The sequence below is a fragment of the Meleagris gallopavo genome, chromosome 9 (assembly GCF_000146605.3).
Source record: "Meleagris gallopavo isolate NT-WF06-2002-E0010 breed Aviagen turkey brand Nicholas breeding stock chromosome 9, Turkey_5.1, whole genome shotgun sequence".
Classification (NCBI taxonomy): Eukaryota; Metazoa; Chordata; class Aves; order Galliformes; family Phasianidae; genus Meleagris; species Meleagris gallopavo.
The window spans coordinates 15,592,194-15,611,049 of NC_015019.2; the positions used below are offsets into that span (position 1 = coordinate 15,592,194).

The following is an 18,856-nucleotide window of genomic DNA, read 5'->3' on the forward strand; positions in this document are numbered from 1 at the left end:
GTGGAAAGTTCATAATACAGTATATGAAGCAGACCTTATGATGATGCTCAAATGAGAGCAATCAAAAAACCCCTTCTTAATAATCAAACTTTTCAAATTCAGTTTCACATTCCCCTAAAAGATCACAAATACAAATGTTAGGAATGAGCTGAGAAAATTTCTAGTTAACTGCTTGTGTGTCATGTACGTATTACCTCTGTTTTTCAGGTTTCCTGGTTTTGAGACTGAGCCAATGCTGACAGCCTCCAGCTCAGCACACAGGCTTTGTGAAGCTGGAAAAGCGGAGAAATGTATTGCTTCCTTCATCCTCATCCCCTCCAGAGGGATTTAAACCACCCTCAGATGTTAAAGCCACCTCAAGACTCTTAAGCATTGCTATCTGGCACTGCCAGTTAAACTTTCCTGCTTGGTCAATAGAAGGCAGTAACGCTTACTGTATTGCTCTGAAGTCTGAAATTCCAAGGATTTATATAAGGCTTTCAGCCCGGGCTGTGGTTATCTTGAATTTATGCCTCCTACTCCTTGCCAGTTTCCTGTCCACAGCCTTCCTTGCAGAACAGGACTGAAGCACGCAGTAGCTAAATCTATCTCAAATTTAACAAACTTGTGGCAGAAGACCATTAATGTCCATCAGTTTGATGATTGAGACACGTTTCCTTCTCATTCAGACCAATTTAATGTGTTTTGAATAATGCAATGCTTAACAACCAGCCCGCAAACATTTCACGGGAAGTAAATCCTGCCGTCGCCGTTCCTCAGACTAAAACACCAGCTAGCATTGCTATGATGGAGTGCGAGGAACACCGAGGGCAGGATTTTATTTTAATTATCCTTCCTGATGAGCTGAAAAATGCAAACCAATTAAAAGCAGCACCATCAACAATGGGAAATCAGAGCGACAGCAATGCAATGTGGCTTCATTACGAGCTAGCAGGCAGGGTGGGTGCGAGAAGCAAGCCTGAGGTCTTTGAGGTGAATACCTCCAGGACCAAGGTTGGCCGCACAGGAGCACAAGGGATGCTGGGCACTTGTGCAGCATGGGAAGGGAGTCCTTGTGGGGCTCTGAGAGCTGCCCACAAGTGGTGGCTGTCACCTCCCTGGCACCCTATGGGCAACGGTGTGCAGCTGTGTGAGGAGAAGAGCTGGTGGCAGCCCCTGGCACAGGGCTCACCACGGCCAGGCCTGCCCACTCCGCTCATGCAATTTGCTCACGCAGAAATGTAATAGAAACGGATTGCTTGGCCAACACAGGGACTGCATAAGCAGTGTTAATTCTGCTGTGTCCTACTTTCAAGGTGCTTGTCCTTACAACCTTAATCTTCTTTTAACATAAATAATACAAACGCACCTGCCCATTTGTATTTGCAACGGGCATCTAAAGGACAAAAGGAAGGTAAAAATGTGGCTTTCCTGCTTCTCACTCTCTATCTCATTCAGATAAAGTGGTTTGCCTTCAAAAACAGTGCATATGCTAAGTACGCTTCTGCTTGTTTTCCTCTGCAAAGCGTGCCTTTAATTACACAGATAAACCATAATTTCTTTTCCTTTTCATCTTCTAACCCACACCGGAATATGTCTTTAATAAGTTCTTTCATACTCTTTCCAGCTGGCCTGACTACTAAAAGCAATTGCCAATACATCTGTGCATTGTTAATAATAACAGTTATCTGATGAGTGCCAGCAGCGCAGTCGGAGCTGCAAATGGTCCGAACAAAGCTCCAAGGGCAAAGGGGAACAAATCATCCATCATTCAGAAAACAAAATTCCACAATTAAAACATTTGAGATTACAGATTTCTTTTAAAATTTAACAGATAAACTAAGCTTTATAAATTGCTCCCTCACTCTTGTGAATGATCTGGTTAATAAAAATAATTATGTTTCTATATGATCATCATTGCCCACATCTTCTTCTGCCATTTGGGGATTTTCACAATATCCTGTTATTAGCAAATTAACCTAGTGTAAGCAGATAAAAACATAAACCAGTAATGCCAACACTGAGTGGGAATAGTTAAAAAAAATGCATCAGCCACAGAGGTTTTGGAGGACCAGAGGCAGGGTGGGTGCTGTGGTCAAGGTCCCATGAGTGGCGATGGGGCAGTGGCACCACTGCATCCCACAGCGCCAGAGCTGCTCTGTGCAGCCTGAGGCCTGGGCTGGCATTTGAGAAACCTTCCAGGTGTTGCCCACCCAGGGGACCCTATTTTGCACCTTCTCCACTGAAAAAAAAAGACCAGTTAGCTAAAGGTAGTCAAATACACGATGTGATGAAATAAAAGATGGCATTTTGAGTAAATGGTTGACTAATTTCCAACTGCCCCCCCAAAAAAGCAACCAATCAACCATATCAGAATCCCCTGTAAATGTTACCCACTAGAGGGGCTGGCAGCAGAGGTGCCTGGCATGCAAAGGATTTATGCTCCCAAGAGAGGTAAGGTTGGACAAAACTGCACTGTTGGTAAGGTTCAGTGGCAGCAAAACATTTTCCTTCTCATTAAATGTTACTTTAAAAGAGATATTTAGGAAAAAAAATAAGCTTAAAAGCGAAGATGTAAGCCAATTCAAAGCCACTAACTGCAATAACTCCCTGCACACTCTAACTCTTCTTTCATTTCTTTGATACTGCTCTCAAGAAGTCCGTCACACACATTTCCTTGGGATTTCAAGGGGATATTATTACCATTTTTTCCTTAAAAGCAACATTTTCAGTGTTTCATCTGGGCCTTGGGACACATTAAAGAGTCCTTTCATGATTAGAGCCTTACTGCAGATATAAATAGAGTGGCCCTGCTTTGTCAACAACACTGCATCCCTCTGCAAGACGCAGTGTCCTGCAGAGCCTTCCAGTTTTCCCCCCTTGTGCATGTGTTTGGCTCCAGCACCTCAATGAAAGGCCAAAGTGGCCCAGACTGCCATCATGTGCATGCAGGAAGGCAGCAGATCTACCTGCTGGCTGCTTCCAGCCACCCAGCTCCAACAGCCCAGCCCTGCAGCACTGAGCCTTGGTTGCTCGTTGCCATGTTCAAACTGCCTAATATTGCAAAATCCAACACCTCTCAGATGGTTATGTGACACTGGTTAAATTTAACTCTGAAAAATCTCTTTGTGACAGAAGCTTCTCCCATTGACCACATCACCTTCCCCCCAGAACAGACGCCTGTCTCACACTTCTACTAAAAGTGACACTGTGTCAGCTCCTCCGCCACTGAGTGTCACAAAGCTGTTATGTTTGAAAGAAACAGTGCTTTTCCTCTATAGCTAAAGTATGTCATGGGGATGATCTCTGCCCATTCCTGAAGGCTTTTCCCTCTCTGTCACCTTCTCTGCTACCCTCAGACCTTTTTCAAAATGCGCCTCAGTGGAGTATTTCATTAAAATGATCAAAATGGACTTCTGTTTCTTCTGACAGGCACTGGCAAATTATTTCCCACCAGTCAAGCTCAAAGTTTATTCATGAGTGATTTTTGGTGATAATCCAGTCATAAGCCAAATTCACCTACATCAATTTTATATTTAAAATTAATTGCATATTCTCATTTTTTTCAGTCTACATGTTTTAACATTTTAGATTATACTGATGTTACGCTTCTTTAAAACTAAAAGTCTTCAAAACTAAGAGATTAAGAAATCTAAAGCCACGAGAGCTGTGCTGTGAGAAGCGGGAGAACGTTGCATAATCAGCCGCCATTCTAACAAACGGTGCAGGCGGATGGGAGAGGAAGAAGACCCAGAAGGATGCCAGTTACAGCTGACATTGGCTCGGAGTCGTGCCCAGGCTGTGCAGAGTTCATACACTTTGGTGTAGCCCACTATGCACCGCTATGCGGTAAACGCAATGTCAACGTGCAGCAGATGTGAGACAGGGACCTGTCGCAGCACACGCTCTTCTACTTCACCAGCTCTTTATAGCTCTTTAACAAGGGAAATTTATAGCCCTAAATCAGGCAGACGTTGCTGACACAAAACACAAAGGTCCATACTACAAACAGCACAGATCTTTAATCTGAATAATACACGCTGCCTTTAGATATATGCACACCTCACTGATAGGAACTTAGGTAGTTAAGCATGAACCTTAGCTTCATTATCATCATTCATTGCTTTTCTTCCATGTGCGCAATTAGCTCTTTTACAGCAGCTAATGAATCCAGCAGCTTATGAACCATTAAGAAGCAAGTGACTCAGCAGGAGTGAAAAAGGACCAGCCGACTGCCCTGCTACCGCTCCACTGCCTGCCTTGGGAGCACCGTGAGATCCATCCATTTTGGGCAGCTGCTCCCGCTGTGACAAAGCATGGCTACTCCTGCCTTGGGCTTTAGGACAAGTAGAGATGAGCGCTTTCTGCTCCCCACAAACGTGACACAGAGCAACCACAGCTGCCTGGGGAGGGAGCACAGCAGTGGTTGGTGCCCTTGGCCACAGGGCAGCTCTGGAGCACATGGAGGCTGGCCTCGCGCTGCCACATCAGGAATACAAACATGACAAACCTTGTTACTGAGGTGCCTCTGCCTGAGATTTCAAAGCTTTTCACTAAGAAGGAAAAAATAGGTCTCAGAGAAGGCCTAAGGGACATTAGTTCCCTTTCCAGCTGCATACGGGAAGGCAGGGATGTCACTTACTGAAGGTCATAGGGCACAGCCTAACAGATCAATGTCACAGCTTTTAGCCACAGATAACTTGTGATGCCAGCAATTTACTTACCTATATGGACAGAAAAATCAATCCCATCATTACAAGAGCCTCTTGTTTTTATTACATTCTGGGCAGAAGAAAGTAGGTCAGATGCTGTGAGCAAGAACAGGGCGCTTCACTTTCAGCAAGCCCAGCCCCTAAACTGCCAAATCCTGTCCACAGAGTATGAACAGTGGGGTGCTGCCAATAAGCAAGGCCAAAGACTGTCAACTGGTCTGTATATTCGCAAGAATTAGATGCATGTATGCATCTAAGTACAAAGGAATGGGTTTTGGAATGAGAGACATTGTCATGCTGGTTTGCTACCAAAATTAATGAAGGTATAACTTCTGCTTAGAAATCTAATTCTCCTTTCCCAATTGAGATGAATGAAGCTCAAAGGACTTCCAGGCCCTCGTTTCCCATTTCCTTCTAGGATTCATTCATTAAGGGAAGGTTCAGCCAGCCTCTGTCAGGGCCTGACAGGGTAGAGGGCTGTGAGCTGTCAGCAGGCTCTGACCCACACTGAGCAGGGGGAGCTGGCAGGGAGCGGGCAGGGGGGTTCCTGGCTGTGGCAGTGAGCAGATCGCGTGCTGCAGCTGCTTCAGGTGAGCACTGCTCAGCCATACAGATGAGCAAATTGCTGTTCTGGCCGTAATGAGGCTTTGCTGACACGTCAGTCTGGGGAGCAGAATGTAAATCAAGATTTAAAACATCCTTTCCTGGCACAATATTGAGCCACAGACTACGCCTAGATTCATCTCCTCACTTTACTGCTGCCATCCATTCCTCCATGTCGCAATACTGATTGGAAAATTAAAATGAAAGTCTTCTCCAGTAGACAAGCTGTCTTTGTAAATCCTGCTGTAATTCATGGGCAGAGCCATGCCCAGTGAGCAGGCAGAGAGTGAGGCTGGGCAGCACCAGCATGGCCGTCTGTCTGTCTGTCTGACTGCCTGGGGAGCAGGAGGCAACACACACAGAGGGCAGAATGACATCAGGCAGAGGAGCATCCTTCCAGACGCAGTGCATGGAGCAGGCTCCTCTCGTCTGTGCAACCGAGCAGCCCAGCCCTGCTCTGGGTTCAGCCCTCAATAAATTAACAGCAGCGTTTCTAGCACAGTATCCGAGTGCTGTCAGGCCTAATGAGTTTTCAGCTTCAGTCAGAATGGGCCAACATACAGGCAATGATGGAGAAACCCCAGCGGACTGTAAGAGGAGATGTTTCATATTCACATCATTAGAGTTTCTAAACCTCGATGTATATTCTAATTACGCAAAAGCAACGGCAGCAGCGCTGTGAGTAATTTATCAGCACCCATGTATTTTAAATGAATCCCCAACAAGCACATATTAATGTGACACAGTCACATTACATAAAGTAGGAGAGACTTGAAAATCCTGGGTTCTCAGTGTCTGGAGCAATGTCATTAGCATTACCATATAGCTGTTCTCCAAGAAGCAGAACGTTCAAACAGCAAGTGATTTTCCCCCAGGCGCTCTCTGCTTGCTCCTTTGGTGCAGGCATGGCTGTGAGTTAACCCGCTGCTGGCTGCATTCAGAGCCTCACCAGGGCCATGCTCCATGCCTGCTGCCGTGCTCCAGGTCACAGCTCCTCTGCACAATGCACTCTGCAACCCTGGACTTAGAGAAACTCATTTTTGAGTGGTACAGAAATGCACACAAGCTGGAAAGACTCAACAATGAGCACAAGTAGACCTGGTAGGCAAATGCCATCTGTTACTGAAGATAAGGAGAGATTTATTCAAATATTTGTTATTAAGTGTTTGTTGAGAGCTCCGCTGAATCCTGGCTTGTCTGCTGAAGTCAGTGAAATGGTTCAGGCACCTCAGCCCCACTTCCATACAAGCACTTCCTTGCCAAGGAGTAGGTGATGGATGAGCTGCTAATTTTACTTCCCATAAGGATACATTTTCCCTTTCAATCCATAGACTTAAAGACATTAGATCACTTCATGGGAACCCATTTCTTGTGTAATTATGTCACATTTGATTTCCTGCAATCCTTAAAACTGCCTGTAAGCCATGCGGCAGAAGGGAGACCCAACAAATTAAGAGAAAAAAACCTACAAGCAGACTGTGCATCACTGTGCAATGGAGAGCTGGTGATCTCTGCAGACGTGCAAGCGTCTCTCAGCATCTGTGCACACTCACCTACGTCAAATAGGGAAGGGAGAGAGAATATATGGGTGAATAAGCTTTTCATATTTCTGTTTTGAGAAGTAGTTAAAACACAGTATTTTTTCTGATTAATTGCTGCCACGTTATGTATCAAAGATCTTCACAGCTCATCTTTGAAGCTATCACTTTTCTGTGATGTTCTGTTCTTTAAAGTCCATAAACACAACCACACTTCAATATTTTTGTCAGGCATTTGTTATGATCACCGCGTTGTTTTGCTCGATGCCAAGAACACTGAAGGCTTAAAACTGCTAATCATAGTTTTACCCGAAGGCAAAAGAAAAACATTTGTATGAATGCTGTGCTGGAAACAAGTCCTTCATCTTCTCTAGCAAAACACAATTTTAAATTAAAAATCAAGGAGTTTAACTACAGATGAAACCCTTTGCACTGCAGGTACAGAGTTCACAATGGTGGTTTTAACAGGCTCTAATGATGGTCTCAATATCATTTGATTGCAGAGAATGCATAAGAATCACACAGCAGCTATTGGTTTGTAATTCAAGTCTTCTTCTTAACTACTTGCTGATAGCATTTATTTCCCTTACTTCTTGTCTTCCCACAGATTTATCAGAGGAAAGCAATGAGCTCTTTACCTTAACTGGTGTGCAATACACTAGTGCTTCAGAACATACAGGTGTCATTACTTTTCCCAGAAGTAACCAGGGAGTGAAAGAATGAGGACCACCATAGGGCCACCCTCAATATGTCATTCGATGTCTTAAAAATACGTGGTATCATATTTTTACGTATGTGTGAAGTCCAGAAAGGTCTGAGATCTGAGCCTGAATTGGAAAGAATCACTTTCAGAGAAAACTGCTGAAAATGAACTTCAAGCACTGAGTGCTCCTGCAAAGAGTAAAAGAACAGTACTGCTTTCTAGCACAACATCAATTTAGAGAAAAATACTACTGAGGTTATCCAAATGCAATGAGAAATGAAGCATTCCCACAGGAGGCATAAGGAAAGCTTATATAAACTTTTTGATGTCCTCAAGTCAACTGTTGCTCCTGGATGTCCTGAAGTAATGGATAGTTTAACTTCAGCTGTGAATTTCATAAAATATTGCAAATAATAATAATAATAATAAAAAAATCTAAAAATATTATCTGAAATATCCAAGCTGTGTTTGAAGGCTGTCAGCCTGTTTGAATTCTCCAGGCACTGAGTCTGAAGTCTTGTCTTTATCGACAGCAGGAGCAATGCCGGTGTCAGTCTCTATCCCATACTAATGAACATCAGTGCCAGGTAGGAGTAAGCAGCTGTAACAGCAGGAACCATCATATCCGAAGGATCTCTGGCCTTTCTGCTGGAGCTCCGAACAGCCCTGATAATTGATGCCATTGCCAGGGGAAAAAATTAGGAACTGACTTGAGAGCAGCAAGTCATTTCAGCTGAGGCACTGGGGAGCTGTCGGGCAACAGAGTTGTTTTGTCACAGACAACCTTGAAATCACTGTCGAGGAAAATAGAGAGTTCTAAAATAAAAGAGGAATACTTTGAGGCCTCCTTTCTTCTCTAATTTTAGTTAAGAGTGATTAATGGTATGATATGAGTTGCCTTCAATTTCCCACAAAAAGGAGAAAGACGTAATGCAAGATCTTGCAAAATACTACCTATCTCAATATTTCATCCTTTGAAGTCTTGTCACGTTAGATAAACCTCAAGGACACTTTCAGAAATGTCAGGTATCCAGTAAAGCAAACTAGCTGGTCAGCTGCCTTTGTTGAATGACCAAGCACATGCTTTATAATGAATCACGGAGAAGTCTCTCAAAAGCCTCTTAATACAGGTATCTGCTATCAATTAGAAGAAACCACAATAAACTGATGATCAGTTCCTATTTCCAAATGTCTAGAAACATGTTCACTCATTTCTTCAGTAGTTTAAATACAGCCAAGCTTACGTAAGAATTCTAATTGGTTGTAAAGGTCACACCTTTAGAATGTACGCACATTGGAGGTCCAAAACCTATTCGACTGTGGCATTAGACTTAGACTGAGTGCTGTATTTGGATTAAATGATGTTATACTGATTGGATGAGCTGCCCAGATATGCTGAAGTTTTAATTGAATGTATTAGAAGATGTTAATTCTATCAGATATACCCTTAGAAGTTGCAACATCACTGTCTGTTACTATTTTCTAGTATTGTCCTTTACTGGTTTGCAGGAAGGAAAAAGAGGCATTTTGGAGCCCTTAATGTGAGACTGTATGTGAATAAATGTTTAAAGAGAGGTTTTTCTCCTCTCCAGCATGGATGAATGCCCTTTGAAAGCCAAAATGGAATTGATGTAATCTATTGATTGCCGTTTAACTGCCTTTATAAACTAATCAGTGCAAAACATAAAATGTTTCTGAGCAGAATCAAGAAACAACCATAAAAATATAGGAAGGCTCATTTGGTTCTTAGATAGACTGCAAGGACAAATATCCTGATACAGAGAGTCAGCAATGACTGAGGAGAGTGAACAGTGACTGCTGTGAAAATGTTACCAAAAATATGCTTGATTGTTTTAACTGAGAGAGTAATGTCATGCCAACAGCATTCATCGTGCATGCTTGAAACAGCAATGTTATATCTGGCTGTAAGCTACAGATTTTTTCTTGCTGTGGCCAACTGGCACCTTTCACTGGTCAGCAGCAGCCATTAAGATCAATATATGATTGGTATCTTTGAGAAATATCTTAGCTTCATGACTCTGTGAAGAGAGAAAGCCATAGAAGCCTCTTTATGGGATCTTAGATTCACAGAATAGTTTGGGTTGGAAGGAACCTTAAAGATCATCCAACCCCTGCTGTGGTTAGGGACACCTCTGAAGGAAAATAAGCATTACACCAAATCCAGGAGAACCCATGGCTCTTTGGGGCTCAAACTGTCACTCGTACTGATGCTCCAGCAGTGGTGAGAGAAAAGCTTACTGGGAGAAGGGCAGCCTCTAGGCAGCAGATGTTCAGAAACCCACATGCTCTAAGAGCTATTTCAAGTTTCAGCTATCATTGCCACCTTATTAGGTAGCTGATAAAGGTGAAGTATTTATGTGAACATACACAAAGCAATTTTTTTGTCCTTCTCACATCAGCTGAAGAAGACTCTAGTTATGACAGTTTTGTGACCGCATGGCTCTATTCAAATTAATTACTCTGCAAAAAGATAATTCAGCGAAAATTATGTTGCGTGCCTTGAGAATACCAAGAAGAGACAAGCACCTCTCAGGGCCCATTCAGGCCCACCTGGATCCCACTGAGTGGCATCACATCCCACTCCATCGGCACTGCAGATCATCTCCCTGCCTTCCCATCCCATTGCCCTGCACCCAGTGGAGCCACTGACTCCTGACAGATTATCCTCCCTCAGAGGCCTGTTTTCTTCAAGCACCAGCAGAGTCATGGCTCAGCCTGAGACTGTTAACAGCACGACAAAGCATTCATACATTCACTAGACTTTGTAGATTTTCACAAGAAACACTCATTACTTTGATTGCACAGTGAGAAGGGACTGCCATGTTATGTCAAACTAATAACTAAATGAAGAAAGATCTCCATACAGTAACTCTTTTAGAATTAACAGTAAAGAGATACTCAAAGGAAGGGGTTTTTTCCCCTAAGAACACTACAGTGGCTGTGAATAGCACCAGTATTTCCAGTAAAGTTGTGCCACCTTTTGTGACAGATCCACTCAGCTCATTTTTGCCACACAGATAATAGCACCTCAGTCTGATAATTAAACAGAATACAAAATTTTACACACTGATTTCACATTTAGGAAGATCAGTGTTAATCATGTAGGATTTTAATACAAAGAGAAGCTGTTGTTAATACATCCCCCACCACTGCTAAGTAAAAACTAGCAAGTACTCATCTTTATATAGAGACATTACATCTAAGGCAGAGTACAAAAACTTCATAAAATAGCTTTGTATTCACTGCTAGCTTTTTGCATCAGATTTATACACCCATGCATGTGTGTGTGCAGTCTTTTATCCATGATAGAGATATTCATCTTACAACATCTCAGCTTCTACTTGCGATTGTCTTTTGAGCATGAAGCCTAAATTTTCAAAATCTTAAGTAAATTCAAGGGGCCATCAGTATTTAACTAGTCTACAGCAGCAAGGTTTTATTTCTCCCTTTTCCCTCACACTTGCACCTGACCAGTATGTGTGATAGGTAGTAATTAATCCTGCAGCACTGACCACTTTTCTATACAAAGAATTGTTGCCCTGAATGGCATTTGATTGGCACTGCTGAGAGAGAGCCAGGAGCTTCCTGCAAGGGCTGAGTATTTCATTCACCCTTGGAAAGGCCAGAAATAAAGAGCTTTTCAGGTCATAACATTTTCTGATACAGGGGGAAAAAGAAAAAAAAAAAAAGGCAGTCTGAGGTCATATTTAGACATTTTAATGACCCCCCTCTGCAGTTCAGCTTGTGGTTTGGCAAGTGAAAAAAGAAAGGATGATCTTAAATAAATGTACATCTTTCCCTGCCCTCTTCCCTTCCCAAATACTGCAAATGCAGCATTTCTGTGAACCACGTGAACACATGATTGTGTGCTGGGATACAAAAGTTTCCCTCTATCCTGGCTGATGCAGCCCCAGTCACACACGTGAGCAATGAAGAGGCAGCCACAGCAACTGCAGCCATCAGTGCACACAGAAATGGCAACACGAGCTTCCACCCCCTGCTCATTCTGGCAAGTAAACACCACTGCTGGATGCCATTAACGGCTGCCAGCTGGGCAAACAGAACAAGTAGGTCAAGACGTTCACTTCTCCAAGTTTTCTTTGCTAAATATTGTGCAAACTATCTATTGCTCATCACATTGAGGCTCAGAAACTGGTGTTAAAATCTGGTTTTCCGCAAAAGCAGAGCTCAGGTTTTCCATCTTGAGATGTTTCAGGTTGAGCAAAACTACCAGTTTTTGATAAAATGACTTTTGATATTGCACTCAGGCATACCCTGATTGCACAAAGCAGCCTTCATCAGAACAGCTGTTACAGACAGGGAGAAACAAATGACTGAATACCAGGCCCCCGTGTATGGGGAATTACAGTTTAGAAAATCTCTAATGGAGATATAAGAGAATTGCTTTAAAGCATGCAACTTACTCTAAAGAATTCTTTGGTTGAGCCTGAATCCAAAGTGCCATAGGCTATCTCGGTTTGTTTAGCCAGATCCTCTGCGCTCTCTATGGGAGACACCATCCTTTCCACCGTAAGGAAGGCAGCAAGATTAGCAGTGTAGGAAGAGATAATGATGAGAGTGAAGAACCACCAGACTCCTCCAACAATTCGCCCTGAGAGAGATCTATGGAAAAACACACATCATCAAATTTCTTCAGATACATCCCTTGATTTATTCATTTGTTTTTGGTGTAGAACAGAAATTCACATGCACAATCCTGTAGTCCTGATCCTCCGGGCATCTGTGAAGAGATGTGCTGACAGCTAGCTCCCGAAGCCTTCCTTGGGAGAGACATAGGCATGTACCTGCTCTTACCTAGCTACACACTCCTCAGCCTGTTACTGAAAACAAGGACAAAGAAACTGGTTCCTCTGAGCCCACTCCATCTGGAGAACTGGGGAGGAGTAAGCCCTCCTGACTTCCTCAGCCAGAAGACTTTCATCTTCTCTGCTAGGCCAGCCTTTCCCTCTGGCTGGATTCACCTGCTGTGACACCACAGCATTGCTGGCTCTTTGGATACTGACCAGCTTTGAGGAAGAAAATACCTTTTACTGTATTGACTCTTAAAGTGTAAAATGCAGTGAACTGCAAGAAGACGTGAGTAAGCATCCAAATGAATAAAATACAAGTGATCCAGTATCATTTTCTCATCATATTCTAGCAGGAATTAAAGACTGAATCTAAATATTTAAATGAGGAAATAAGCTGGTTTGTTTTATGTTAATTAACATTTGCACGCCTAAAATCCACTGTTTCAAGACAAGTTTCAGCTCCATAACTAGCAGAGCAATGTAGGAGGAAGTAGAAAAATAATGTTTGTGGGCTTTTGTGTTTTTTTTTTTTAATAAAAATAACATAAAGACTTAAAAAACCCGTATGTATTAATATACAATTACAAAATGCATACTGGTCAGGAGATCTAGACTGTGTAAAGCAATTGAGCATCAACCTCAAAAGATCTTTGTAGTGAACACAGTGGGAATTCATTGCTATGTACATTCTTCAAACACAACACATTGACCAGGAAATGTTTCAGGAGCTGACAAAGCTATTTCTTATGTTTCCCTTTTATTCTTTACTGATACCAAAGACAGAAGATTCAATCCCAAATATATCAAATCCACAGAACCTGTGTGCTGCAGTTCTCAATTATTGTGAAGGGAAGAAATAGAAAACAAGAAAACTCTTACCTGTTTGTTTGTTTCCTTCCAGCCCCTCAGTGCCACCCCCAGACAGTGGGTACAAGTTGTCCTACCAACAGATGGAGACAGGAAAAAAAGAAAAAGTCTGGTGCTTGGCCCCAACCTGCCCACTTGAGGGAGGTGAGCTGGTAAACTGCCTAGTCTTGGCCAGAGCCTGACATTGCCTGAACCATGAAAAAATCCCATTAAATTAATAAGAAATAAAGGAAAAAAAAGAAAAAAAAAAAAAAGAAAAAATCCATCCAACATTAAAAGAACACACCAAAGAAAATATTTCCAACACAATAAAAACAGAGAGAGCAGTCTGGAATAGGTTAGAGGAACGTGGAGAAACAAACTACGAGGCAAAAGAAAGTGGTTCTCCACTCCCTTCTTCCCAGGAACTGAACAGCAGTTCCTCCTGGAAGGGCAGCTTTGGGCTGGACCTGTGGGTTACAGCCTGCTCTGCTTGCTAGCCCATGGCAGGTCCGTACCAACGTGCAGGGTTCAGGAGGTCACAAGGCTTAAGGAAGCCTAAGGAGTGAAGCATCACCCCTTTGTCCATCAGGATCAATGACTTGTGAGGTGAGAACACTGTGAGAAATGGCTGCTGCTCCAGCCTGCATGCAGTTCCTCAGGGCAGGACCATGCCTGATGGATCTCTGCCAAGCACAGGAGGTTTCCCGGTCTGTCCAAGGGCTCCTGGGAGGATGAAAGGCTTTCAGGTTCCAAGCTGGGGCCATGCTGCAGCAGTGCTAACTAACACAAGGCTACTGAATGATTGCAAAGGGAAATTCCAGAAATACAAATCCAGAATAATGCAGTAAGATAAAGAATCTCTCTACCTCAGTATACATTCATGGAATGTATCAAGAGAGCAATCTTCTGTGATTTTAGAGATGGTAAAGGCCCTTTCTGGCCAGCTAGGGGCTTGCTTTGGCTGTTTCATAAAACTGGATACCCCACACAACAAACCAAACTCTCATATAAGCTAAAACTTAATTTGAGCCATCCACACAGCAGTGCCTGCTGATCTCATTGAGTAAGGCTTCCTTTGAAGCCAAGACAGAGACAGAGAGAAGACAGACACCCTTGGAATGAGATTTATCTCACTTGCTATAGTGTGGGATAGATCTGAAGGTGCCCATCTGTCTCCCACGAGCATGGAGGGCCTGAGACGCCTAACTAGAACGCAGTATATTGCTTTCAGATGGCTCTACCAGGTAAAATTTATCCCTCTTTTGCTCACTCTTTCACTACGTAATTTCCAGGTTCAAGATGAAAAAGACTTGAATTTTTCCTCCTTGCAGCACGTTGGCAGTTTCAGAGCCAGACTAAGGAGATGAAGCATCCACTTACACACAGCAAGACCAGGTTTATCTGGCATCTCCAGGTTCCCGTGGCCCTTTTGCTTTTTTTTTTTGGTCTTGAAAGAGGAAGATGAAGAAAAGACTTGACAGGGTATTTAGACAAATTTAACGGAACTATCAGTTAAAAAAAAAAGCATGTATGCATCCTCCCTGTGGTTTCCCTTAGGAAATGTCATACTTGCATCAGGAACCGCCCCTTCTGCTTGAAGCACAGATGCATTGCTGGGGTGAAGATGTGCAGGAAGGGAAGCATTTTCCAAACCACTGTACCCGCAGCCCCACACTGCTGTAACAACAAAATGTCTGTGTAGAGCTGCATGTTCATACAGTGCATTATAACATAGATGAAGGTAAAAATATCTTGCCCCCAAGATGTTGCAACCTGCATAAAGCAAGCAGACAGATACAGGACAAAATACAGAGAACAACTGAGAGGCAGGGCAGGAGGGCATGGCTGGGTACCTTGAAAAAGATAGTTCCTCAAGGTCCTACATGCAAGAGAGTGGTCTTGCTAGGTGAGGACCAGAGCAGTTCTCAGAAGAGTTGACGTCACTTGAAAGAAAACTGGATGTCATTGCAGAGCTCTTTCTCCCACAGAACTTCCAATGAGCACAGAAAGGAAGATAGAACAGTTGCTGCTAACAAGCGCCTTGGGTGACCGTTGCTGTAATTGGTGTCAAGCACAGGATGCAGCAAAAGGAAAACAAAACAAACTACAAATCTGACTCCGAAGGAAAGACAGACAGACAGACAAAGACTCAAAGAACAAGAGCACAGTTGAACATGGCCTGGCAGCCTCCTTTTCCGAAAGCACCCCCGTTCCCCCCAGTCCATCTGCTGATATGAAGACTCCTTATACCCACTGCAGGGGCTGGTGTGGAGGGATGAGGGAGAAAAAGGGTTAGTACATAACCACCAGGCTGGCAATAAGAGAATACTTGTTTGTTTTGTACTGTGAACCATAGAAATGTTTTTCCGTTACTCAGATAACAATTACAGAAAAATCAATCGCAGCTTTTAATACCAGCACCACTTTTTGTGATGAAGGCATACCGGTCCAAGTGTGCAGTGTTGTAATTTAAAAACAAGCAACTAATGTTTTATCCCAACGTGCCATTTTCCAAATTACTTCAATAAATCAATACATTGCACGACATCATTTTAAAGTGAATTAGACTGTTAACAAATGAGAGAAGTAAGAAAGCCTTGATATAACAGAATTATGACACAATTACCAAAACAAGGTCAGATGGAAGTAAACAGGAAGAGTGCATACCTTGAGAGGAAATTTAAAAGGAAGCATGGAGTCAAATGAGAGCAGATTAGTTACAAGAAAAGAAAGAAAACAAATATTCAAATTCACATTCAGTTTCCAAGAGAAAAATACATTCAAACAGAATCTCATTTATTTATCAATATAGCTTGAATTCTGTTTCTATTCCTGGCCAGAAAACATCCTTGATTTCCTATAACAAACAGAAAAAAGCTTTTCACACTACTTAATTTTTAATAGGGCTCTTATGATCGATATAAGATGGGTGTTATATTGACAAAAAGCTCTGACCAGCCTCAGTGCAAAATCTGCTGTCTGAGACCCCCTTTTCATTCTGAGCACACAGTGCTCTGTATGCTAGGAACTCAGTGCTTTGCTCAGCAGCCCGGCAAGCACCCTGCCTAAACTGCTGGCCCCACTTGGCCAGGAGGCACCCGCCTGAGACAGAACACAGTAAATACCAGCATCTAAAGCTCTGCCTTGAGATGCTCTATTCTCTCATCACAGGAACTGGCAGGGGGAGTTTCAGAAGCACCTAGTTACCCAGCTCTTGTTGTCGTTCCAAAACTCCCACTAAGTCATTCCCATGGTCTTTAATAGGAGTCTCTGCGACAAAAATAGGGATCTAGAAATAAACCCTCTTAAATGACCAACTTCTTGCGATAATTTTTAATGAAACCCCCTGTCTTTTCCTATCAGCAATTAATTAATCTAGCCTCTTTGTTCTGAGTGAATAAAGAGCAAAATGAAAATATATGGTCTCATAGAGATTTCAAAGATACTTTTGCTCCGAACAGTGTTACAAATTCTACTGCTTTCTCTTGATTCCATTTGCTGTACACATTTTACATTAAAGCAAATTTAATAATCTGCTTTTGAGCCATCAAAAGTGAATTTTCAATACTTTAGCTCACTAAGCAGAAAACACAGCAGCCTTTGATAGCAGAACAAAAGCACTGGAACAAATGCTGGTTCCATCGTGGGATGAGCTAACCACCATCCTTTGGCTGCCTTCTGACTCAGCTGAGATGACTCCTATTAAATACAGAGAGGAGAGTACAGGGATATATCCTCTGGAATATCCACACAGCATACTCACCGAGGACAGATCTAACTAGTCATTAGATGTCACAGCTGTTCCGCACAAAGGCAGCTGAAAGAGCCTTTATCAGCAAGTACAAAAGTGATCTCTCCAGACTGCTTGTCGGCATCTCTCTACAAGTGCTGTATGCTCTCGAATAAGAAATTTATTCAGACAAAACTCACAATGGAAGAATGAAGCCCCTTTTAATGGCAGTAAAGTAGTATGAAACATTCATATAGTCAATGTACTGTGAATGGTATAACCTCACAAAGATCTGGATTCAGAATGGAATAGTTGGGAATAGTTTCTTAGACGGAGAAGAAAGATGACATTAAATAAACCTAAATCAACTTATCAGTCAAAGGAATGGTGTTTCTGGAATTGAAACCAAGGTATTCAATCTCCCTTTTTTTTTTTTTTTTTCCAGTAATGCACATAATTGCCTGGAACTCGTTATCATGAAAGATAACAAAATAGCCAGACAATGTCTTCTAATGAGGACCACCTACTGTTACTGAGTTAAGAGCTTCTGATGGACAGATAAAATAAACAGGTTTACTGCTAACTCTTTTTCTGGTAGGTATTTCCAAGGCATTTATCATGTTAGTATTGAAAAAAACAGAGTTTGTTCCACTTGTTATATAAAGTAAATGGCCGAACATGTCAAAGATCACATGAGAGCTTAACAAAAATCCTATGGACTTCAATTTGCTGTCAATAAACAGACCTAGTGGAAACAGTGCAATGCCTGCAGCTTTCCATGTGATGTCCCAGTGCTTATTTCCCGGTCTTTCATATTGGGCACACACATGGTCAACAGCAATTTAAATGCTAGCACTACTCATCACATTTAGCTGCAGAAAGAAAGGCAAAGTTTCATTACAGAATTTGGGAATAAGGCAGAAACACAGTGTATAAACACAAGGAGAAGGCTGACAGCTACAGCAAGGCAGCACACTGGAACACTGGGAGCTGTGAACAATAAATAGTGCAGGGTTCTGTCCAGGCAAAAAAGCCACGTGCGTGCCTTATATAGGATATATCTGTCAACTGCATGTGGAATCTAACTGCTGCTATCAAAGCTTTTAAAACACATGAACGACTTGCATCAAATACTGACAGGCACATGCCAGTATCTCTGAAAATTCTGGATTTTGCTGCAATTAGGAGATCTAAATGTGCAATAACTGTGACCTTGAAGAATCATTTTTACATTCTAACTGAAAATCTGGTACTCTCCGTGAAACTTCTTTCCATGAGATTTTGTCACTTGCTGCAGTGAGACCATTCAAGAGGTCTTCCACTAATTCGCTTAGGAAAGCTTGATAACTTCTGAGCACAAATGTGGAAGCTACCAATGTGCATTTTGAAGACAAAATTCAGTCAAAATATCTTGATTTGACTAGCAACTTTTTTATCCTGTTTATCCTGTTATCCTGCATCCTGTTCGTACCACACAGGCATTTTAATAATTAAAATAGCTGTAAACTGGATTTAAAATTATTTTCATACAAAACAGAATTAATGTTCCATCACTAAGAAACTACGTGTAGGTAATTTGACTGCTTATCAAAGGCATGTCATCAAAGTATTTTAGCAGTGTGTGTGTAGAAGTGTAACATATATACTATTCAAAATACATTTGAGGTTTGTATTGTTCAATTAGAAAGAACTTCACTATTCTCTGTTGGTTTTCAAAGTGCTTTTTTGAAGAAGAAATACAATTCCACAATAGTTAGCAGCACTCTCTGTTAAACTGGAGCTAATATCAAACATACTTTACCAAAGCCTTACTCAGAAAGACTGTCTTCATGAATAAAAAAAAGTATGGAAACTGGCAATGCTTATTGGACCATACTGACTATGAGCATAGGGATGATGGATTAGATTTA

The 18,856-nt window shown here is 42.2% G+C and overlaps 1 protein-coding gene across 7 annotated transcripts in view; it reads right to left on the reverse strand.

Annotated features, from left to right (window-relative positions):
* The window catches only part of GRIA3 (glutamate ionotropic receptor AMPA type subunit 3), a 238,597-nt gene that overhangs the window by 16,325 nt on the left and 203,416 nt on the right, over positions 1-18,856 (reverse strand). For all 7 annotated transcript variants that reach the window (XM_019618294.2, XM_031554701.1, XM_031554700.1 and 4 more), the window contains one exon: positions 11,981-12,179. In XM_019618294.2, the coding sequence (XP_019473839.1) occupies positions 11,981-12,179 (199 nt within the window). The remainder of the gene's footprint in view (positions 1-11,980; positions 12,180-18,856) is intronic.